Source organism: Rhinopithecus bieti, unplaced genomic scaffold, assembly GCF_001698545.2.
Source record: "Rhinopithecus bieti isolate Rb0 unplaced genomic scaffold, ASM169854v2 scaffold_947, whole genome shotgun sequence".
In the NCBI taxonomy this organism is placed as follows: domain Eukaryota; kingdom Metazoa; phylum Chordata; class Mammalia; order Primates; family Cercopithecidae; genus Rhinopithecus; species Rhinopithecus bieti.
This window is the reverse complement of record NW_016803664.1, coordinates 4612169-4637792: the sequence shown is the minus strand read 5'-3', so window position 1 is coordinate 4637792 and position 25624 is coordinate 4612169. Positions and strand designations below refer to the sequence as shown.

At 38.5% G+C, this 25624-nt stretch overlaps 1 protein-coding gene and 1 pseudogene across 2 annotated transcripts in view; one reads left to right on the top strand and one right to left on the bottom strand.

Annotated features, from left to right (window-relative positions):
• Nucleotides 1-25624, bottom strand: part of TMEM116 (transmembrane protein 116) — a 77589-nt gene that overhangs the window by 40637 nt on the left and 11328 nt on the right. For both annotated transcript variants that reach the window (XM_017847265.1, XM_017847257.1), the window contains one exon: nt 21814-21945. In XM_017847265.1, coding sequence (XP_017702754.1) covers nt 21814-21945 — 132 coding nt within the window. The remainder of the gene's footprint in view (nt 1-21813; nt 21946-25624) is intronic.
• LOC108544587 (phosphate carrier protein, mitochondrial pseudogene) lies at nt 22659-24201 on the top strand (annotated as a pseudogene).

Here is a 25624-nt window from a genome sequence, read left to right as displayed (position 1 = left end):
AAAAAAAAAAAAAAAAAAAAAAAAAAAAAAAAAAAATCTATATTAAACTGCTAGAGACAAAAACTACAGTGGAACTACAATGGATGAGTTTTTTTTTTTTTTTTTGAGACAGAGTTTCACTCTCTTGCCCAGGCTGGAGCACAGTGGCACAATCTCAGCTCATAGCAATCTCCGTCTCCTGGGTTCAAGTGATTCTCCTGCCTCAGCCTCCCAAGCTCAGCCTCCCAAGTAGTTGGGACTACCTGGGCACACCACAGGTGTGCACCACCATGCCTGGCTGATTTTTATATTTTTAGTAGAGACAGGGTTTCACCATGTTGGTTAGGCTGGTCTCAAACTGCTAACCTCAAGTGATCCAATCACCTCAGCCTCCCAAAGTGTGGGGATTACAGGCGTGAGACACTGCGCCTGGCCTGAGATTTTTTTAAATCTCTAAATGAGATTAAGAACAGATAAGACATTGCAGAAGAAAAATTAATGAACTTGAAAGTGTAGCAATAGAAAATATCCAAATGGTAGGTTGGATGTGGTGGCTCATGCCTGTAATCCCAGGACTTTGGGAGGCCAGGGCAGGCAGATCACTTGAGGTCAGGAGTTTAAGACCAGCCTGGCCAACATGGTGAAACCCCATCTCCACTAAAAATAGAAAAATTAGCTGGGTTTGGTGGCAGGTGCCTGTAATCCCAGCTACTTGGAAGGTTGAGGCATAAGAATCACTTAAACCTGGGAGGCAGAGGTTGCAGTAAGCCAAGATCATGCCATGCCACTGCCCTATGCCCTGGGCGACAGAGCATAACTCCATCTCCAAAAAAAAGAACGAAAATATCCAAAATGAAAAACATGGGGGGAAAAAGCATACAAAACTGCAAAAGAGCATCGGTGAATTGTTAGAAATCCTAATACCTGGGTAATAAAAGGCCTGAAAGCAGTTTAGGTGGTAGGTATGAGAAAAACATTTCTTCAAAAATATTTGAAGAAATAGTGGCCCCAAGCTTTTCAAATCTGATGAAGACTATAACCCCATAGATTCAAAAACCCAATGAATCAAAAGAACAAGAAATATAAAGAAAATAGCATCAAGGTACATCATAATCAAATGGTTCATTTTTTAAGAAAAAAACATAAGGCCGGGTGCGGTGGCTCAAGCCTGTAATCCCAGCACTTTGGGAGGCCGAGATGGGCGGATCACGAGGTCAGGAGATCAAGACCAACCTGGCTAACCCGGTGAAACCCCATCTCTACTAAAAAATACAAAAAACTAGCCGGGCGAGGTGGCGGGCGCCTGTAGTCCCAGCTACTTGGGAGGCTGAGGCAGGAGAATGGCATGAACCCAGGAGGCGGAGCTTGCAGTGAGCTGAGATCCGGCCACTGCACTCCAGCCTGGGCGACAGAGCGAGACTCCGTCTCAAAAAAAAAAAAAAAAAAAAAAAAAAAAAAAAAAAAAAAAAAAAAAACCAGAGAAAAAAATGACATGTTATATACAGAGGAATAACGATAAGGATAATATCAGATTTCCTGTTGAAAACAATGCAAGCAAAAAGTGTAGTTAACATGTTTATAATACTGAACTTCTGTCAACCTAGAATTCTATACCTAGCAAATATACTTTCAAAAACAAAGGTGCAGTAAAAACATTTTCAGACACATGAAACCAGACTCACCCTACAAGAAATGTCAGAGGGTGCCCTTTAGGCAGATTAAATATAATATTGATTGTAAATCAGGGATCTACACAAAAAAATGAAGAGCACTAGAAAATGTAAGTATAAAGTTTGTTTTTTCTTACTACTTAAATACCATTAATAATAACCTATTTAGGCAAAAATAATAATAACGGATTGTGGGTTTCAAAACATGGAAAAGAAAAATGCATGACAACAGCATAAAGATTGGGAGAAGAGAAATTAAAGTACACTATTGTAAGATTCTTATCCTATATGTGAAGTGGCATAATTTCACTTAAAGTTTAACTGTGGTGTTAAAATGTATACTGTAAACCCTGTAACACAACCAGTAACTTAAAAAAAAAAAAAAACCTAAAGAATTTTAGCTAATAAGCCAACAAAAAACACAATATGTAGTAACAAAATGTTATTAGATTAATCCAAAAAAGGCAGAAGGAAAAGGGAAGAAAAAACAGATGTAACAAATAGAAAACAAACAGCAAAATGTTAGATTCAAGTGTAAGTACATAATCAAATTAAATGTAAGATATTAAAGATTGTCAGACTGGAATAGTAAGACCTAACTAAATATTTCCCACAAGAAGTGTACTTTATATATAAAACACAAACAAATTAAATTTTAGAAAGATAAGTGGGCTCAGTGGCTTATGCCTGTAATCCCAGCACTTTGAAAGGCTCACTTGTGTAAGGATTGCTTGAGGCCAGAAATCTGAGACAAGCCTGGGCAACATAGTGAAACCCCATCTCTACAAAAAAAAACTCTTTTAATTAGCCAGGCATAGTGGTTTTTGTAGTCCTACCAACTAAGGAAACTGAGGTGGGAGGATTGCTTGAGCCCAGGAGTTTGAGGTCATGTGAGTTATTATCATGCCACTACACTCCAGCCTAGGTGACAGAGTGACACCCTATCTGTGAAAAAAAAAAAAAAAACAAAAAAAAAAAAAACCACCAAAACAAAAAAAAAAACAAAACTCAACTCTTCCTCTGAAGCAGGTTAGAGAAGAAAAAATAAAGATATTAAAATATATACCATGGCAACAGTAATCAAAAGAAAGATGAAATGGCTATACAAGTAACAGAAAATGTTGACTTCAAAATAAAGAAGGCCATTTCATAACAATAATGGTGTCACTTAATCAAAAGGTCATAAAAATCCTGTTTATGTACCTAATAAAAGAGATTCAAAATATATGAAGCAAAATAGAACTACAAAGAGAAATATACAAATCCACAATTATAGTCAGAGATATCAATACTCCTCACTCACTAATGAATAAAATAAATAGAAAATTAGCAAAGATTTAGTAAACTTAAACAATACTATCAACCAACTTGACAGAATTGATATTTATAGAATATTCCAGCCAATAACAGCAGAATGTTAATTTTTTTTCAAATGCATACAGAACATCTACCAAGATGGAACATATTCTGGACCGTAAAATAAGTCTTGCTGGCTGTGGTGGCTCATGCCTGTAATCCCAGCACTTTGGGAGGCCAAGACAGGCAAATCACTTGAGGTCAGGAGTTCAAGACCACCCTGACCAACATGGTGAAACCCCATCTCTACTAAAAATACAAAGATTAGCCAGGTTTGGTGGCGTGCACCTGTAATCCCAGCTACTTGGAAGGTTGAGGCAGGAGAATTGCTGGAACCCAGGAGGCAGAGGTTGCAGTGAGTTAAGATTGCTCCATTGCATTCTAGCCTGGGTGGTAACAGCGAGACTCTGTCTCAAAAAAAAAAAAAAAAAAAAAAAAGGCCGAGGCAGGTGGATCATGAAGTCAGGAGATAGAGATTATCCTGGCCAACATGGTGAAACCTCGTCTCTACTAAAAATACGAAAATTAGCCAGGCGTGGTGGCATGCTCCTATAGTCCCAGCTACTCAGGAGGCTGAGGCAGGAGAATTGCTTGAACCCAGGAGGTGGAGGCTGCAGTGAGCCAAGATCACGCCACTGCACTCCAACCTGGCCGACAGGGTGGGACTCTGTCTCAAAAAAATAAAAAATAAATTAAAAATAATAATTTCAAAAGCACTCAAATCACACAATGAAATTAAATTACATTATCAATAACAGCATGATCCACGGAAAATCCCCAAATATTTGGAAACTAAATTATACACTTCTAAATAACTAAATAATTCATGGATTAAAGATCAAAAGGACAATTAGAAAGTATTTTAACTACATAAAAATTTTAAAACAACATATTAGAATTTATGCAATGCAACATCTACCACGGCAGATGCCCATAGTCCCAGCTACTCAGGAGGATCACTTGAGTCCAGGAGTGTGAGTCCAGCCTAGGCAACATAACAAGACTCCATCTCTAAAAATATACATAAGTAAAGAGAATTTAGGAGATGCTACTAAAGCAGTAATTAGGTAACAATTTGTAGCATTAAATGCTTATATTAGAAATATCTCAAATCAATGACATCAACTTCCATTTTAAGGAAAAGCAAATTAAACCTATAGTAAAAAGTCAGGAAATAATAAAGATCAAAGTGGAAATCAAGGCCAGAAGTGGTGGCGCCCATCTGTAATCCCAGCACATTGGGAGCCCAAGGCAAGCAGATCACTTGAGTCCAGGAGTTTGAGACCAGCCTGGCCAACTTATAAAATTAGCTGGGTGTGGTGGCGCACACCTGTAATCCCAGCTACTTGGGTGGCTGAGGCAGGAGAATCACTTGAACCCAGGAGGTGGAGGTTGCAGATCGTGGCCTGTACTCCAACCTGGGCAACAAAGTGAGACTTTGTCAAAAAAAACCAAACCAAACCAAACCAAACCAAAACAAAACCCCAAAACCCTACAATATATAAAAATAATACATCATAACCAAGTGGGGTTTATCTCAGGCCTACAAAGTTGTTTCAACATTCAAAAGTAAATCAATTTAAGTCCCCCTATTAAAATACTAAAAAAATAAAACCAGTGATCATCTAAAAGGTACAGAAAATAATATCTGGAAAATACAACATCCATTCTCAATTTTAAAAGAGAGAGAAAAAAAGAAAACTCTCACTAAACTAGAAAATTTTCTCAACTTGATTAAGGATATTTATGAAAATCTATAGCTAGCATTATACTTAATGTGAAAGATGGAATCCTTTCCTTCTAAGATCAGGAAAAAGACAGGACCGTCCACTTTCACAACTTTTATTCAACATTGTACTGGAAGTTCTAGTCACTGCAATCAGGCAGGGGAAAGAAAGAAATAGGCCAGGAGCGGTGGCTCACGCCTGTAATTCTAACACTTTGGGAGGCCAGGGTGGGTGGATAATTTGAGGTTTGAGGTTAGGGGTTTGAGACCAGCCTGGCCAACATGGTAAAACTCTGTCTCTACTAAAAATACAAAAAACAAAAATTAACTGGGCATGGTGGTACATGCCTATAATCCCACCTACTAGGGAAGATGAGGTGGGAGAATCACTTGAACCCAGAAGAAGGTTGCAGCGAGCCGAGATTGCACCACTGCACTCCAGCCTAGATGACACAGTGAGACCTATCTCAAAAAAAGAAAAAAAAAGAAAGAAAGAAAGAAAAGAAAAGAAATAAACGGCATCCAGACTGGAAAGGAAAAAGTAACATTTTTATTTGTAGACAACATGATCATCCATGTAGAAAAGCCAATGATGTCTACAAAAGAGCTATTCAGACTAATGAACGACTTTAGCAAGGTGGCAGGATACAAGACCAATATATAAAAATGTATGTTATTTCTATATACTAATAATAAACAACTGGAATTTGAAATTCAAAAAATGTTATTTCAATAGCATAAAAATATCAAATTCTTACGGATAAATATGACAAAGGATGTGAAAGTCCTATACACTTGAAAACTACAAAATATTGCAGATACTGAAGAAGAACTAAGCAATTTGCCAAATATACCTTGTTCATGGGTCAGAAGACTAAATATTGTTAAGATGTCACATCTCTCCAAACTGATATATAGATTCAACACAATCCCAATTAAAATCTCAGCAGACATTTCTGTAGGAACTGACAAGCGAAATCTTTTTTTGAGACAGAGTCTTGCTCTCCCACCCAGGCTGGAGTGCAGTGGCATGATCAGGGTTCATTGTAGCCTCAACCTCCTGGGCTTACACAATCCTCCCACCTCAGCCTCTTGAGTAGTTGGGACCACAGGCATATGCCCGCAAGCCCAGCTTTTATATATACATATATATATACACACACATACACACACTTTTTTTTTTTTTTGGTAGAGGCGGGGTCTCCCTATGTTATTCAGTCTGGTCTTAAACTCGTGGGCTCAAGCAGTCCTCCTGCCTCAGCCTCCCAAAGAAAGTACTGGGATTACAGGCATGAGCCACAGCCCCTGGCTAACAAGCATATTCTAGAATTCATATGAAAAAGGTAAAGAACATAGAATAACCAAATCAACTCTGATAAGAAGAACACAATTGGAGAGCTAACACTGCCTAATTTCAAGAAATGGTTTACAGCTAAAATAATCAAAATACCATGTTAGGGACTTCTGGTTTCAGTTACAACGAGGAAAGAGCTTAGAGTCACCACTCCCATCCTTATAGCAAGAAGAAAGCTACATAAACTTGCCTTCCAGAGAAACTACTTCCTCAGAGTCTTATCTGACATGGGGGAAGGACAATTAGTCAAGTACGGCCCCTCTAGCCTTCTTGTCTGATGTAAAGAAATACTTAAAAAAAAAAAAAAAAAAAAAAAAACTTCTGAAGGTCACAGCCCAGGAGCTCAGGCCCACAAAAATAAACTCTTAAGATTTAATTATAAGATTATAGAATGTTTCCCCTCTCCAACACCTTACCATTACGTCAAAGGGGCTTCAGTGTAATTATAACTGAGGGAAGTTCAAACCGTTAACCCCATTTGAGAAGTTTTTTTTGTCTGTTTTGTTTTTGTTTTTGTTTTAAGACGGAGTCTCACTCTGTCGCCTAGGCTGGAGTGCTGGAGTGCAGTGGTGCGATGTTGGCTGACTGCAACCTCCGCCTCCCAGGTTCAAGGGATTCTCCTGTCTCAGCTTCCTGAGTAGCTGGGATTACAGGCACATGCCACAATGCCCGGCTAATTTTGTACTTTTAGTAGAGACAGAGTTTCACCATATTGGTCAGGCTGGTCTGACATCCTGACCTCATGATCTGCCCGAGAAACCCACAGACAACGGGGTAAGGGAGAACCCAGTAAACTGTAGGAAACTGAGGCCTCTGGCACCAAAAGCTATAGCATACATTAAATACAGCCCAGCTCCTGGTCATATAAACATAAAACCTGAGGCAGCAGAATCGCTTGAAACCGGAAGGCGGAGGTTGCAGTGAGCTGAGATTGCGCCACTGCACTCTAGCCTGGGCAACAAGAGCAAAACTCTGTCTCAAACAAAACAAAACATAAAACCTTGCATTAAAAGTTTAATTATCTCAGTTCCTATTACCTAATACCTCACAACTTTCAACAAAAAATTACAGGGCACATAAAGGCAAGAAAAACAAACACAGTCTGACAAGATAAGCATTAGACCAGATTCAGATATGAATCAGATTTTGAAATGATTTGATAGGGAATCTAAAACGATAACAATTAATATGTTAAGGACTCTGACGGAAAAAACAGACAACATGTAATAACAGATAGTTAATGTGAAAATGGAAACTATTAAAAAGAACCAAAAGGATACATTAAACATCAAAAATACTGTAGTAGACATAAAGAAAGGGCATATCAATTAACTGAATACAGCCATGAATGGAATCATCAGTAAGCTTGATATGTAAATAGAAACTTCCCAAAATAAAATGCAAAGAAAAAAGGAATTATAAAAGGAATAGAATATCAAAAGGAACAGAACAACAGTGGAATAGTTATAAAAGGTGTAACATAGGTATAATGGAATTACCAGAAGGAGAAGAAAGAGCAAAAGAAACATAAGAAATATCTGAAGTAATAACGACTCAGGATTTTTCAAAATTAACAACAGACATGAAATCACATATGCAGGAAGCTTACAGAACATCAAGCAAGATAAATACCAAAAAATCTGCACCTAGCACTATCATATTCAAACTGCAGAAAACCAAAGACAAAGAGAAAAATCTGGAAAGCAGCCAGTTTTAAAACCACCTTTTTAATAGAGGAAGAAGGATAAGAACTATACTGTATTTCTTATTAAACTACATAAACAAGAAGTACAGTGAAATATTTAAACTGTTGAAAGAACCACTAACCTAGAATTCTATTTCTAGTATCCAGTGAAATTATTTTATAAAAATGAAGGAGAGACGGTTGCACTTTGTTAATGTGCTAAATGCCACTGAATTGTATACTTTAAGATGGTTAGTTTTATGTTATGTGAATTTCACCCTAATAAAATAAGTGGAGAATTCAGACAAACAAAAACTGTCACCAAGTAGACCTGTTTTCCTAGAAAAGTTAAAGAAGTTCTTCAGAAAGAATGAAAATTGTATGTCAGTAAATTCAAATCTACATGAAGAAAAAAAATCAGAGAAGGAATAAATAAAGCTCAAATAAAATATTTCATTTTTCTTATTCTTAACTAATAGTAATAATAGAAAAATGTATTGAGTGATTATATCATAAGGGTAAGTAAAATAAACAACAGCAATGTTATAAGAGACGGGAAAGGACAATTAGGAATACTCTGTTACAAGGTACCTGCACTACCCATGAAACAATATAGTATTATTTGAAAGTAAACTTAGATTAGTAAATGTGTAAGGCAAACTCTCGGGGAGTAACTAAAAATTATACTTAAAAATTAAGTATAATTGATATGCTAAGAAACGAGAGAAGATAGAATGATTTTAAAATGCTCAAAACCAGAAAAGAAAAAAAGAGGAAGATAAAGAACAGATACAACAAATAGGAAACAGATATTAATCCAACTATATCAATAATTACTTTCAATATGATCTAAATAAACCCATAAAAACATAGTGACTGTTAGAGTTGATTAAAAAAAACAAGCCCTAGCTAGCACGGTGGCTCACACCTGTAATCCCAGCACTTTGGGAGGCTGAGGCGGGCAGATCATGAGGTCAGGAGTTTGAGACCAGCCTGACCAACATGGTAAAACCCCGTCTCTACTAAAAATACAAAAGTTAGCCAGACATGCATGCCTGTAATCCCAGCTACTCAGGAGGCTGAGGCAGGAGAATCACTTGCACCCGGGAGGTGGAGGTTGCAGTGAGCCAAGATCATAGCACTGCACTCCAGCTTCGGTGACAGAGTGAGACTTCATCTCAAAAAAAAAAAAAAAAAAAGGCCCATCTATATGTTGTCTACAAAAAACTCACTTTAATACAAAGTCACAGATAGATTAAAAGAGGATGTACAGAGATATACCACGTGTTATGGACTGAATGTTTGTGTCCCTCAAAATTCATATGTTGAAATCCTAACCCCAAAAGGTGAGTTATTTAGAAGGTAGGGACTTTGGGAGGCAATTAGCTCCTAAGGGTGGAGCCTTCACAAATGAGAGTAGTGCCCTTATAAAAAGATGTGAGAGGGCTTGCTCTCTCTCTGGTCTCTACCATGTTTGGATACAAGAAAATAGCCATCTGCAAACCAGGAAGTGGGCTCTAACAGACACCAGATCTGCTGATTATCTTAATCTTGGATTTTCCAGCCTCCAGAACTGTGAGAAATAAATGTCTGTTGTTTAAGTCACACACTGTATTGTAATTTGTTATAGCTGCCTGAACTAAGACACCAAGCAGACGCTAATATAGTCAACTAATCTTTGATAAAGGATCAAAAGCAATTCATTGGAAAAAGTATAGTCTTTTCACCAAATAGTGTTAGACTCATAGACATCCATACGCAAAAATAAGACCTTATACCTGTCACAAAACTTAACTCAAGATGGATTGCAGATCTAAATGTAAAACACAAAAGTTCTATAAAATGTCTAGAAGATAACATAGGAGAAAATCTAGATGACCTTGGGTCACCCAGATCCATGACCCATGAAAGAAAAAATGGATGAGTGGAACTTCATTGGAAAATAGGTATTCAAGTTAATACATGTACACATGTTCACAGAAGCACTATTTACACTAGCCAAAAGGTGAAAACAACCCTCATGCTTATGAATGGATGAATAAATTGTATATACATATATATATATACACAATGGAATATTATTTATACAAGGGAATGAAGTACTGATATATCCTACAATGTGGATGAACCTTCAAAACATTGTGCTAAGTGAAAGAAGCCAGACACAAAACGTTACACATATTGTATGATTCCACTTATAGTAATTAGCTAGAATATAGAAACAGAAAGAAAACAGAAAGCAGACCGGTGGGGGATGAAGAGTAATCTCTTAATGGGTACAGGGTTTCCTTTTAGTGTAATGAAAGTGTTTTGGAACTACATAAAGCTGGTGGTTGAACATCACTGTGAATATGCTACATGCTGCTCAGTTGTTCACTTAAAATGCTGTTACATAAATTTTGCCTCATTCAAAAAAATTTTTGAAATCTGTTCTGCAGAAGACTCTGTTAAAAGAATAAAGAGACAAGCCACAGACTGGAAAAAAACATTTCCAAAATACATTTGATTGAGGAACTGTATCCATAATACACAAATAACTCATAAACTCAACATTAAGAAAGCAAAATATTTGGATATCTCACCAAAGAAGATAGGTAATGAGCATATATAAAAACAGTTCAACATTATATGTCACTAGAGAGCTGAAAATTATAAGACACCAACACATACCTACTAGAATGGCAAAAATCCAAAACACTGAAACCAAGTGCTGGTGAGGATGCCAAGCAGTAGAAACTCTCATTTATTGCTGGTGGGAATGAAAGAGGATACAGCCACTTCGGAAGACAGTCTGGCAATTTCTTACAAAGCCAAACATAGGCTTACTATATAATCCAGCAATCATCCTCCTAGTTATTTCCGCAGTTGAACTGAAAACTTATGTCCACACAAAAACCTGAATACTGATGTTTATAGAAGCATTATTTATAATTGCCCCAAACTAGAAGCAACCAAGATGTCCTACAATGGTGAAAGAATTTTTAAAAACTGTGATAAACCCATACAACAAACAAAAAGAAATGAGCTATTAAGACACTAAAAGACCTGGAAGAACCTTAAATACATATTGCTAAGTGAAAAGAAGTCAATCTGACAAGACTATATGCTGCATGATTCCAACTATATGACATTCTAGAAAAGGCAAAACTGTAGAAAGCATAAAAATATCAATGAGTTGCCAAGGAAAGGAAGAGTGTGAGAAAGATGAATAGGTGAATAAAAAATTTTAGGACCACGAAACTATTCTGGATGATACTATAATAGTGGACACATGACAGTATGAATTTATCAAAAGCCACGGAACTGCACAACACAAAGACTGAAACTTAAACTACTGACTTTAGTGAATAATAGTGTACCAATATGGGTTCATTAATTGTAATAAATGTACCACACTAAGGCAAAATGATTATAGGGGAAACTTTGGGAACTAGGGAGGGTATGGTAGGTACCTGGGAACTCTGTGGTATTTGCCCAATTTTTCTGTAAATCTAAAACTCTTCTAAAATAAAGTCTATTTTAAAACCAGCATGATATTTACATAGAGATAAAAAATATATCAGCCTGGCACAGTGGCTCATGCCTGTAATCTCAGCACTTTGGAAGGCTGAGGTGGGCAGATTGCAGGAGCCCAGGGGTTCGAGACCAGCCTGGGCAACATGGTGAAACCTCCTCTCTACAAAAAGTACAAAAATTAACTTGGCATGGTAGTGTGCACCTGTGCTTCCAGCTACTCTGGAGGCTGAAGTGGTAGGATCACTTGAGCCCAGCAGGTTGAGGCCACAGTGAGCAGTGGTTGTGCCACTGCTGGATAACAGAGTGAGACACTATCTCAAAAAAAAAAAAAAAAAAAAAAGAAAAAAGAAAAGAAACTTATCAAATTGTATATTTTAAATGTTTGCAATTATACCTCAATTAATCTGTTTAAAAAATAAACAAATAGAGTAACATCACAGAAAATGATGGAGTACAGAACTCTAAAAATCTATCCTTCCACTAAAGCAACAATTAAGCTGGATAAAAACCAGTCAAAATCAACTTTTGGGCTCTAGAATCTAATCAAAATTTTACAAAACCCAGGGGAATGCTTAGTGAAGGAAGACATGGTAAATTTTGGTAAGAGAGTATTATGGTATTTTAATTTACCCCCCTTACCACTCCCAACACACTAATTCAATGATAACTGTGGGGACAGCAGTCTGCATTCCTCTTGCAGGTTGTTAGTGCCACAGGGATCAATATGGACCTTATTCTCAAATAATTGTAGCTATGTGTTTTGGTGTGTCTGGTCCTTCCCTGCAGGATCAACATAGGGGCTTGCTTTTATTTCATCCACCTTGAAATTTTCTCAGAGCAGGAGTGGCCTCAAAGACAGCATATGTCAAAAGTACTTAGAGGCAAATATATTAGCCACAGCCTTCTGGGGCAAGGGATAACAGATCAAACAGCAGAGAGAACCAAAAGCCTGGGAAAGAGGCTGGGGAAGGAAATACATGGGGAAATAAGAACTCTGAAAAAAATCCTGTATTTAGTATTCATAATAGCCAAGATATGGAATCAACCTAAGTGTCCATCAATAGATGAACGGATAAAGAAAATATGCTTTATATACATAATGGAATACTATTCAGCCTTTAAAAGGAAGAAAATTTTGTCATTTGTAACAAGAGGATAAACTTGGAGTATATTATCCTAACTGAAATAAGCCAGGCACAGAAAGACAAATACTGCATAATTTCACTTATGTGTGAAATTATAAAAAGCTGAATTCATAAAAGTAGATCGTAGAATGGTGATTACCAGGAGCTAGGAGGTGGGAAGGAGGGATCCATTAGTCACAGTATATAAAATTTCAGTTAGGATAAAAAAGTTCAGGACATCTATTGTACAACATGGTGACTATAGTTAATAATATTATATACTTGAAAATTGCCAACAGAGTAGATTTTAAATGTTCTCACCACAAAATGTTAAGATGTGAAGTAGGCCGGGCGTGGTGGCTCAAGCCTGTAATCCCAGCACTTTGGGAGGCTGAGACGGGCGGATCACGAAGTCAGGAGATCGAGACCATCCTGGCTAACACTGTGAAACCCCGTCTCTACAAAAAAAAAAAAATACAAAAAACTAGCCGGGCAAGGTGGCGGGCGCCTGTAGTCCCAGCTACTCGGGAGGCTGAGGCAGAAGAATGGCGTGAACCCGGGAGGCGGAGCTTGCAGTGAGCTGAGATCCGGCCACTGCACTCCAGCCTGGGCGACAGAGTGAGACTCCGTCTCAAAAAAAAAAAAAAAAAAAAAAAAAAAAAAAAAAAAAAAAAAAAAAAAAAAAAAAAGATGTGAAGTAATGGATATGTTGACTAACATGATTTAGCCATTCCAAAATGTACACATATATCAAAACATTATGCTTTACATCATAAAGGCATACTTTTTTTTTTTTTTTTAGACAGTCTCGCTCTGTTGCCCAGACTGGAGTGCAGTGGGATAATCTCAGCTCACTGCAACCTCTGCCTCCCAGGTTCAAGCAATTCTCCTGCCTCAGCCTCCTGAGTAGCTGAAACCACAGGTGCACACCACCACGCCCGGCTAATTTTTTGTATTTTAGTAGAGACAGGGTTTCACCGTGTTGCCCAGGCTGGTCGCAGACTCCTGAGCTCAGGCAATCTGCCCTCCTTGGCCTCCCAAAATGCTGGAATTACAGGCGTGAACCACTGCGCCTGGCCAATGCATACAATTTTTATTTGTCAATTTAGAAAATCAATCAATCAATCAGTAAGAAAAGTCCATGCAGATACTGGGGAATCTAGAAGGCCATATGCATGTCCAGAGTGGGACACATACTCAGAAAAAAATCTACATTTCCAACTCCTATGGACATTCAGGCTTCATGCAAGTAGGAAGCAAAGGCTAAGACAGAGGTGTAAATGACCTAGCTAAGCACTGAAACAATGCCCCAATACAGAACCAATCTGCAAAGACCATGAAAGGCTTTTCTTTGTTTGTTTTTGTATGAGGAATCTAAGGAAATTTCTGACCAATCACAAGCTCACCACTAAGGTAATGTAAAGATACTTCAGTGACTACATAAAGCAAAGAATACAGTCTTTAAAAATAATAGTTTAGGCTGGGCACAGTGATTTATGCCTGTAATCCCACTTTGGGATTATACTTTGGGAGGTTGAGGTGGGAAGACCACTTGAGCACAGGAGTTCAAAACTAGCCTGGGCAACATAGTGAGACCTTGTCTATCTCTCTTAAAAAAAAAAAAAAAAAAAATAGCTGGGGCCAGGCATGGTGGCTCACGCCTGTAATCCCAGCACTTTGAGAGGCCGAGGCAGGCAGATCATCTGAGGTCAGGAGTCTGAGACCAGCCTGACCAATATGGTGAAACCCCATCTCTACTAGAAATACAAAAATTAGCTAGGCATGGTGGCATGTGCCTGTAATCCCAGTCACTTGGGAGGCTGAGGCAGGAGATTCGCTTGAGTCTGGGAGGCAGAGGTTGCAGTGAGCTGAGATCATGCCACTGTACTCCAGCCTGGGCAACAAGACAAGACTCTGTCTCAAAAAAATAAAAACCACAAAATTAGCTGGGCATGGTGGCATGCACCTGTGGTCCCAGCTACTTGGGGGTCTGAGGTGGGAGGATTCCTTGAGCCCAGGAGGTCGAAGCTGCAATGAGCTGTGATTGAACCACTGCATTCCAGCCTGGGAGACAGAGCAAGACCCTGTCTCAAACAATAATAATAGTAATAATAATAATAGTTTAGAAATAGAAAATTGGAACAGACCTATCACTAACTAGTAAGGAGATTTAATCAGTAATCAAAAAATTTCCCCAAACACAAAGCCTAGAACCAAATGGCTTTACTGGTAAATTCTATCAAACACTTAGAGAATAATTACCACCAAAATCTGTCAAGTTATTCCAAAAAGTTGAATAGGATGCAATGCTTCCCAACTCATTCTATGAAGCCAGGAAAACCCTGATAGCAAAGCCAGACAATGACACTACAAGAAAACAACAGACCAATATCCCTGATGAAAACTGTTGTAAAAATCCTCAACAAAATAGTAGCAAACAAAATTCAACAGCACATTAAAAGGATTATACACCATGACGAAATAGGAGCTATTCCTGGAATGCAAGAATGGTTCAACACACAAAAATCAATTAACATATCACATTAATAGAAGTAAGGAAAAAACTATATGACTATTTCAATTAATGCAGAAAAGCATCTGACAAAATTCAATACCCTTTCATGATTTAAAAAAAAAAAAAAAAAGCCACCAAAAAAAAAACCCAAACTAGGAACAGAAGGAAACAAAATAAAGGCCAGTACATATACACACTGGAGTATTATTCAGCAATAAAAAAAATGAGATCTGTCATTTGCAACAACATAGATGGAACTGGAGATCATTATATTAAGTGAAACAAGCCAGGCACAGAAAGGCAACCATCGTATATTTGCAGTTATTTGTGGAATCTAAAAATCAAAACAAATGAACTCATAGACATAAAGAGTAGAAGGATGGTACCAGAAGCTGGGAAGGGTAGTGGGAAGGTAGGAAGGAGGTGGAAATGGTTAATGGGTACAAAAAATATATATAGTAATGGGTACAAAATATATATATAATAATAGGTACAAAAACATATATAGTTAGAAAGAATAAATAAGACCTACTATTTGATAGCACAACAAGGTGACTATAGTCAACAATAACTTAATTGTACATTTTAAAAGAATTGAAACTATAATTGTATTGCTTATAACACAAAGGAAAAATGCTTGAAGGGATGGATAACCCCATTCTCCATCATGTGATTATTTTACACTGCATGCCTGTATCAAAATATTTCATGTACCCCCATAAATATATATACCTACTATGTACCCACAAAATTTAAAAAAATTGTTTTAAATGTTACCAATTTATAGTCTTCCTCCACCAGAGGTATATAACAATTCCCATTTTATTATACATTTACCAATATTAAATCATTTCATAAACAAAAAAGCAAAAACAAAATTAAAAAAAATAAAGGCCATAAATGAAAAGCCCAGAGAAAACATCATACTCAATGATGAAAGACAAAGCTTTTCTTCTAAGTTCAGAATAAGGTGAGGATGCCTGCTTTTACCACTTCTATTCAATATAGGTTTGGAAGTCCTAACTAGGTCAATAAAACAAGAAGAAATACAAGATAATGAAATTGAAAAGGAAGATATAAAATCATATTTGTTTGCAGATAACACGATCTTATATGTAGAAAACTGTAAAGATTACACACGCGCACACACACACACATACACATGCAACTGTTCAAACAAATAATAGAATTCAGTCAAGTAGCCAGATACAAAACAACATGCAAAAATCAGATGCACTTCTATGTATCAACATGAACAATCCAAAAAAGAAATTATGAAAATAATTCCACTTACAATATCATTAAAAACAATAAAATACTTAGGAATAAACTTAACCAAGGAGGCAAAAGACTTGTACACTAAAAAGTATGAAACCTTGCTAAAAGAAATTAGAGAAGACACCAATAAATAGAAAGATACCCATGTTTATGGACTGGAAGAGTTACTACTGTAGTTTTTTGTTTTTTGTTTTTTTGAGACAAGGTCTCGCTCTGTCGCTCAGGCTGGAGTGTCGTGGAGGAATCATGGCTCACTGCAGCCTCAACCTCTTGGGTTCAAGCAATTCTCCCATCCCAGCCTCCAGAGTAGCTGGAATTACAGGCGCACACCACCACACCCAGCTAATTTTTGTATTTTTTGTAGAGACAGGGCCTTGCCATGTTTCCCAGGCTGTTCTCAAACTCCTGGACTCAAGCGATTTGCCTGCCTCAGCTTCCCAAAGCGTTGGGATTGTAGGCATGAGCCACCATACCTGGTTGAAACACTTACTGTTGTAAAGATGTTCAATACTACCCTAAGTGACCTACAGATTCAATGCAATCCCTATCAAAATCACAATAACTTTTTTTTTTTTTGCAGAAATAAAATATATCATACTAAAATTCATATGGAATCTCAAGGGACCCTGAATAGCTAAAACAATCTTGAAAAAGAAGAGGCCGGGCATGATGGCTCACGCCTGTATTCCCAGCACTTTGGGAGTTTGAGGTAGGAGGATTACTTGAGCCCAGAGGTTTGAGATCAGCCTGAGCAACATGGCAAGATCCTATCTCTACAGATTAAAAAAAAAAAAAAAATTACCCAGGTGTGGTGACATGTACCTGTGGTCCTAGCTACTCAGGAGGCTGAGACAGGAGGATTACTTCAGCCCAGAAGGTCGAGGCTGCAGTGAGCCAAGATCATGCCACTGCACTCCAGCCTGGGTGACAGAGCAAGACCCTGTCTCAAAAAGTAAAAAGAATAAAAAGTTGGAAGACTCACACTTTCTGGTTTCATATAGACCGAATGGATCAGAATTTAAAGCCCAGAAATAAATCCTACATATATAATCAAATGATTTTGACAAGGGTGCCACAATCATTCAATGGGGAAAGGACATTCTTTTCAACAAATGGGGCCAGGCATGGTGGTTCATGCCTGTAATCCCAGCACTATGGAAGGCTGAGGCAGGAAGACCGCTTGAGCCCAGGAGTTCAAGACTAGTGTGAGCAACATAGGAGACCCCATCTCTACCAAAAATACAAAAATTATCCAGGTGTGGTGGCATGCACCTGTAGTCCCAGCTACTTAGGAGGCTGAGGTGGGAAGATCAATTGAGCCCAGAAGGTCGAGGCTACAGTGAGGCATGATCATGTCACTGTACTCCAGCCTGGGTACAGACAGACCAAGACTCTGTCTCAAATAAATAAATGGTACCAGGAAAACTGAACATCCACATGCATGAGAATGAAGTTGGACCCTTACTTTACACCACATACGAAAATCTACAAATAGATCAAAGACTTAAATGTAAGACTAAAACTATAAAACTCTTAAAAGAAAACATAGTGTAAAAGCTTCATAATGTTGGATTTGAAAATGATTTCTTGGGTAAGACATCAAAAACATAAGCAACAAAAGAGAAAATGAACTGTAACAAAATTTATAAAACTTATGTGCATCAGAGGACACAACAGAATAAAAAGGCAGACTACAGAATGGGAGACAATATTTGCACATTGTATGTCTGACGGGATTAATATAAATACTTTATAAAGAACTCTTACAGCTCAGTAACAAAAAAGCAAACAATCTGATTAAAAAATGGGGAAGGGGCTGGGCATGGTGGCTCACACCTGTAATCCCAGCACTTTGGGAGGCCAAGGCAGGCAGATTGCTTGAAGTCAGGAGTTCAAGACCAGCCTGGCCAACATGGTGAAACCTCATCTCTACTAAAACTACAAAGATTAGCCAGGTGTGGTGGCACACACCTGTAATCCCAGCTACTCAGGAGTCTGAGGCAGGAGAAACACTAGAACCCAGGAGGTGGAGGTTGCAGTGGGCCAAGATAGCGCCACTGCACTCCAGCCTGGGTAAGAAAGCGAGACTTCATGCCCCCTAAAAAAAATAAAAAATAAAAAAATAAGGGAAAGGACTTGAAGAGACATTTCTTCAGAAGATATATAAATGGCCAATAAGCACATGAAAAGTTATCCAACATTACTAATGATTAGAGAAATGCAAATCAAAACCACAATGAGATACCACTTTGTACCCATTAGGATGACTATTACTTAAAAAACGAAAAAAAACAGCAACAAATGTTGGCATGAATGTGGGAACCGGGGCACTGTGCACTGCTGTTATAGAAAATATGGTGTTTCCTCAAAAAATCAAACACAGAATTTCCATCTGATCCAGGAATTCTACTCCTGAGTATATGTACAAAAGAACTGAAAGTAGGGGCTCAAACGTATTTGTACATCAATATTCACAACATCTAAAAGGTGGAAGTAACCCAAGTGTCCACTGACAGATAAACAGATAAACCAAATGTGGTCTATCCATACAATGGAATATTACTCAGCCTTCAAAACACAGGAAATTCTGACACATGCTACAACAAGATAAACCTTAAAGACATGCTAAGTGAAATAAGCCAGATACAAAAGGACAAATATTATGTGATTCCAGATTGAGACCATCCTGGCTAACACGGTGAAACCCCATCTCTAGTAAAATACAAAAAAAAAAAAAAATTAGCCGGGCATGGTGGCATTTGCCTGTAGTCCCAGCTGCTCGGGAGGCTGAGGCAGGAGAATCGCTTGAACCTGGGAGGCAGAGGTTGTAGTGAGCCGAGATTATGCCACTGCACTCCAGCCCGGGCAATAGTGTGAGACTCTGTCTCAAAAACAAAAACAAAACACAAACAAACTAGTGTGTGTAAGCCCTCTCCAGCTCATCCCTGATTACAAGTAAGAATCCTAAGAAAAATATAAAAAATAACCACTTGAAGACTCTGAAAAGTAAACAAAAACAGGTAGATTGTGGAAAGGAGTCAAACTTGGAGAAGTAAACTGAACAGAAGAAGTGAGTTTCCCAAACTTTTTCCTCTCTTTTCTCTTAGTTTTGCTCAAGCATGTACCTCAGTCATGATGCTGCTCAATGAAGGCACCTACAACTCTAATAGAAATCTATCTTAAGGAAACAGAGATCAGAAAAGGGCTCCCTTTGGGCAGGAAAGTATGGAGGGAATCCTAGAAGAAAGGCAGCCAGGAAAAGGGATGCTTTAATTCTGTGTATTAATCCAAACAAGTCTCAGTCTAACCTGTCTACTATGCATGTGCATGACAGTCTCAAACCAACATAGCCAAGGCTTGCTTATAGAACTAAACTGAGATTTGAACCATTGTCCACAGATGATGAGACCAAATTTACATTCTAAACCTAATCAGGTTGCCTGCTAAAAGTATTAACAATCTCTAGAGAGTTACAAAAGGACCCAGATTCTATGCAACATAGTATTCATAACATCTAAGATGCAATCCTAAATTACCTGACATACAAAGAATAGGAAAATGTGACCCATTCTCATGGGAGAAGATAATCAACAGACACCAGCCTAGAAATGAGCCAGACATTGGAAATATCCAACAAATATTTTAAAAAGCAGTTATTATACTACATAGCTCGACGAGGTAAAGGAAAATATATCTGAAATGATTTGGAGGGTGATGGAAACAGGAATGTTTGTTATCTTGATTGTGGTGATGATTTCACAGGGGAATACATATGTAAAAAGTGATTAAATTATACACCGTAAATACATATAGTTTACTATAGATACAGCTCAATAAAGTTGTAAAAAAAAAACCAAAGTAACAGGCTGGGTGCCGTGGCTCACACCTATAATCCCAGCACTTTGGGGGGCCAAGACGGGCAGATCACGAGGTCAGGAGATTGAGACCATCCTGGTTAACATGGGGAAACCCCGTCTCTACTAAAAATACAAAAAATTAGCTGGGCGTGGTGGCAGGCACCTGTAGTCCCAGCTACTTGGGAGGCTGAGGCAGGAGAATGGTATGAACCCGGGAGGTGGAGCTTGGATGGCGCCAGTGCACTCCAGCCTAGATGACAGAGCAAGACTCTGTCTCAAAAAAAAAAAAAAAAAAAGAAAGTAACATTAACCACATCTGTACCAAGCACAAAGTAAATATTATTAATGAACATTTTACAGATTAGGAGACTGAAGTTCAGAAAGATTAGGTACTGGCCAAACATTACAAAGTTAATCAGGTCCAGGATTCTAATATAGACTTTTCTGATCAAAGACTATAATTATCTGAGTAAACAATACAGTCTTAATTCTATTTAATTCATGAGGTTATTAGCGGGACTGAGCAAAGTATGACCCTAAAACTTTTTAAACTCATATGAGATTGGTAATATATTAGTGCACAGATTTTATACCACCAATTATATATCATTAATTTCTTACTAAATTGAAAGAAATTACCCCTCTAGTAACAAATTCCAAAGGAAATATCTAGCAGTGAGCATAGGCTGCATTTTAACCCTTACTTTTTTCACACCACATGTCTCAGAAAAATAGAAGCAGTATTATATACTGATGGCGCTATGTGAATTAATCCATTGGTAAAATTCATGAAAGATATACGATCCATATATGATTATCTGTAGTATTTTCAAAATCCAATGTTTATTTTATTCTTCTAACACAAAACCATCCAATCATTTCAAATGATGTTATAGAAAAGTATTTCATTACCTGGAAGTATGGTCACAATATGTTGAATAATAAAAACAGGTTATAAAAAAGTATTCATTGGCTGGGGATGGTGGCTCACACCTGTAATCCCAGCCTGAGGCTGGCAGATCATGAGGTCAAGAGATCAAGACCATCCTGGCCAACATGGTGAAACCTAGTCTCTACTAAAAGTACAAAAATTAGCTGGGCCTGGTGGTGCACGCCTGTAGTCCCAGCTACTCGGGAGGCTGAGGCAGGAGAATCACTTGAACCTAGAAGGCGGAGCTTGCAGTGAGCTGAGATTGCGCCACTGTACTCCAGCCTGGTGACAGACTGAGTCTCAGTCTCAAAAAACAAAAAAAAAATAATCCCAGCACTTTGGGAGGCCGAGATGGGCGGATCACGAGGTCAGGAAATAGAGACCATCCTGGCAAACACAGTGAAACCCCGTCTCTATCAAAAATACAAAAAATTATTCAGGCGTGGTGGCGGGTGCCAGTAGTCCCAGCTACTTGGGAGGCTAAGGCAGGAGAATGGCGTGAACCCGGGAGGGGGAGCTTGCAGTGAGCCGAGATCACGCCACTGTACTCCAGCCTGGGAGAGGGAGTGAGATTCCGTCTCAAAAAAAAAAAAAAAAAAAATTAAAGAGTAAAGATAATATTATTTATCTTTTGCTTCTCTGAATTTTCAAAATTTTCTATAATAAATAAATAGTATTTTATATGAAAAGGATAAAAGCTATTGTTTCAAAATGTAACAATAAGTAAATGGGTCTCCACTTCCCAAGGTGAATCATCTTTGTTTCTATTTAGATCTGAGTGTGCCTTTCTTGCAAGGTGCAGTGACAGTCTTGTAGCACTTACCTGTCCCACTGCTTGTAGGTTATAGCAGATGATGTCCTTATTTGCTACGGAAGCTCCATAGAGAAGTATCTCTGTGAGCCAGCAAAGTCCCAGGAGCAGGTCACAGAAGCTCAGATAAAAAAGTGGTCTTATCTGTCAAAGTAATAAAATCCTCATTTCATACATGATGTAGCTAGGAGAATGTTAACAATGTAACAATTCTTACATTTTATGTTTCTAGTAGGAAACTGGCATCATTTTTCTGGGGCCTCTGCCATTGGCTGATTGTGGGGAATGCAAATGAAGACTACAGATAGGAAGGAATCTATAACCACTATAACTACAGTTATCCCAACTGTTCTGGAATCAGAGTACTCATGGATAGATTAGTACTGAAACTTCTTACTCACAGGGACACTCCTTTCTTAGGTATAGGGTTAAAAAAAAGAGTGGAAAGATGAGAAATTTTGCAGTGGACATGTACCACAAGGAGACAATTGAGAGTGCTTTAGTGGCACAGGCAACATCTTCTACTTTTTTTTTTTTTTTTTTTTTTTTTTTTGAGACAGAGTTTTGCTCTGTCACCCAGGCTAGAGTGCAGTGGCACGATCTCAGCTCACTGCAAGCTCCGCCTCCCAGGTTCACACCATTCTCCTGCCTCAGCCTCCCAAGTAGCTGGGACTACAGGTGCCTGCCACTGCGCCCGGCTAATTTTTTGTATTTTTAGTAGAGACGGGGCTCCATCATGTTAGCCAGGATGGTCTCGATCTCCTGACCTCATGATCCACCCGCCTCGGCCTCCCAAAGTGCTAGGATTACAGGTGTGAGCCACTGCGCCCAGTGGCAACATCTTCTAAATATAAAAAATGAGGTAATCTGCTAAGTGTTTGGGGATGTGGCTGAAGACTTAAAGAAAATGAAAACATGTTTACAGTAATAAAAGTCAGGGTAAAAGTCAGTAATACTGAAAAATGTCAGAATGAACTGTACATGTTGCCTTTCAATTTCTGACCACACTGGTGAAATTTGTCTGCTTATCCTTCTCCTTTTGGCATCCCCATTCCCACTTATCTAAAAATAGTTTTGGTCCTTCTGTGGAGAAAATTATAAAACATTTATTGAGGGACTCCTAAAGGAGGTCTAAAGTGAAGAAATATGTCATATGCTTATAGATTGTAAGACGCAATACTATAAAAATTTCAATTCTGCCTACATTGTTCTATAGATTAAATGCAATCTCAATGAAATCTCAACCTACTTTCCTGTGGAACTTGACAAGCTGACTCTAAATCTGATGTAGAAATACAAAATATCACCCTGTGAGCCGCAATCCAAGGGAGTAATGGTTGGGTGTTTGCCATCTTAGGGAGAAGCTCTCATCCATGGCACACCTGGCATGGGCAAACCCCTTTAATGCACCACACCTGCAGCTTGTGGATAATGGCCTCACAGACCTCCACAGCAGCCCCACAGGACCCACAGGCCCCCCTCACTGCTCTCTTAACCTGGCAGCTGCTGCCTTATAAAAGTACAGTTGTGATTTTGACTCTACGAAGTATTATGCACTGTGTGGCTCTCGTGGGGTCTTAGGTTGTGACCTGACACACACTGTGGTCATTCCCCTAGGTTTAGTGAAATGCTGTATGCAGGTGGACCCCCAAAAGTACAAGGGCATATTTAATGGATTCTCAGTTACACTTAAGGAGGATGGTGTTCATTGTTTGGCTAAAGGACGGGCTCTAACTTTCATTGGTCACTCCATGCAGGGGCTCTGCAAGTTTGGCTTTTATGAAGTCTTTAAAGTCTTGTATAGCAACATACTCCCAGAGCATGTTATCTCTGGTGCACATCACTATATTTGGCTGCCTCTGCCAGTGCTGAATTATTTGCTGTAATTGCCCTATGGAAGCTGCTAAGGTTCAAATTCAAACCCAACCAGGTTAGACCAAGACTTTGACGGATGCAGCTTCCAAGATGTATAAGGAAGAAGGCCTAAAAACATTCTACAGAGGGGTTGCTCCTCTCTGGATGAGACAGATAGCATATGCAATGATAAGTTTGCCTGCTTTTAAGGTACTGTTGAAGCATTGTACAAGTTTGTGGTTCAGAAGCCCTGCAGTGAATGTTCAAAGGCAGAGGAGCTGGTTGTAACATTTGTAGCAGGTTACATACCTGGAGTGTTTTGTGCAATTGTTTCTCACCCTGATGATTCTGGTATTTGTGTTGAATAAAGAAAAAGGTAGCAGTGCTTCTCAAGTTCTCCAGAGACTTGGATTTAAAGGTGTATGGAAGGGACTGTTTGCCTGTATCATTATGACTGGTACTCTGACTGCACTACAGTAGTTTATGATTCTAAATGCCAGAATCTCTGAAGCGGCTTGGGTTAACTCAGCAGATAGATCAAAGTAAATGTGGACTGAATCTGCTTGCTGATCAGTGCTGAAGAAAGTACAAAAGGAACTTTCATATATTTGACAGTGTAGCAAATTGTCTATTCCTGATATTATTACTATAGTACTCTTGCTTAAGTCAAGAATTTCAAATTTACTATTGAAATAAACCCAATTCTTCAGGGAAAAAAAATATAAACTATTAAGATAACCAAGACACTCTTAAAAAAGAAAGAAGGAGAACTTGCCCCACCTCATCTTAAGACTTATTGCAGGATCTGGTCAGCAGCCTGCAATGCGACGGGGCTCTTTCTTTGTTGCCAGACGGATTGGCAGGTCGAGAAATAAAAGACAAACACAAAACAGTGAAAGCTGGGTCCAGGGGGGTCACCACCTTCTGGTCCTGCGATGCCGCCAATACACTGGATATACTAGCATTTATAAGTTTAGTGAGGGCGGGGGTAGGTTAGTGAGGGATTTAGGGTCGTTTGATTATGAGGTGAGATGATCACATGGAGATGAAATAACTCTTTAACATAACATCGGTATGCAGAAGTGCAGTATACAGAGATAAGAATTTACAATATAGTGTGTGCATCAGCAATTTCTAACAGAGCCTTGAAACAGAAACACAGTCTATCCATAACCTATGTTTAGTAAGATACTAATCAGCAATAATAACTGCAGCAAAAGCTGGTTGCAAACAATCAATAGAAACAGGACGTGAAACAACCAGTTAGACCACAAATTCTCAGAAGGGAGTATGCCTTAACCCTAAAAAGACCTAGAAGAGCCGTGGCAAGATAAGGGCGTTTATAACCCTATCTTATCCATATGAACAGGTGCCCCTCATGTGTCCATTTATAGGCTCTCCACAAGGGTCTCATTCCATTCCCAGAGCTATGAACATCTGGTTTTCTGGGATAGGAATCTTGGTGATGTGAAACCTCCCTGACTGCACATCCGTTTATAGGCTCTCTGCAGGGGGAAGCACATCACGTGCTGTTGGCTCATTTTGGCAGTCCATCCTGACATTGTCTTTACACAGTCCTGCATGCAATTTTGTATTACAATAATCAGAAGCATTTCATCTTTTATTCCGTAGCAATAGTTTTAGGGGGTCTCCCTACAAAGACTAACATAGACCTAGAGAGAAGATACTGTGGTACTAGTACAGGGATGGACAAATAGGTGAATAGAAATGAAAATATCCCAAATTAAGCCCAGCAATATATATATAGATCTCTGATGTATGATACAAGTGGCTTTTTCAATCAGTGGAGAAGAGACAGTCTTTTCAAAATATGAACCTAGAACAATTGGGTATCCATACAGGGAAAAAAAAATGAAATTAGGCCCCTACTTTGTATCACACTACACTCAAAAAATCAGTTCTAGGACGGGCACGGTGGCTCACGTCTGTAATCCCTGCACTTTGGGAG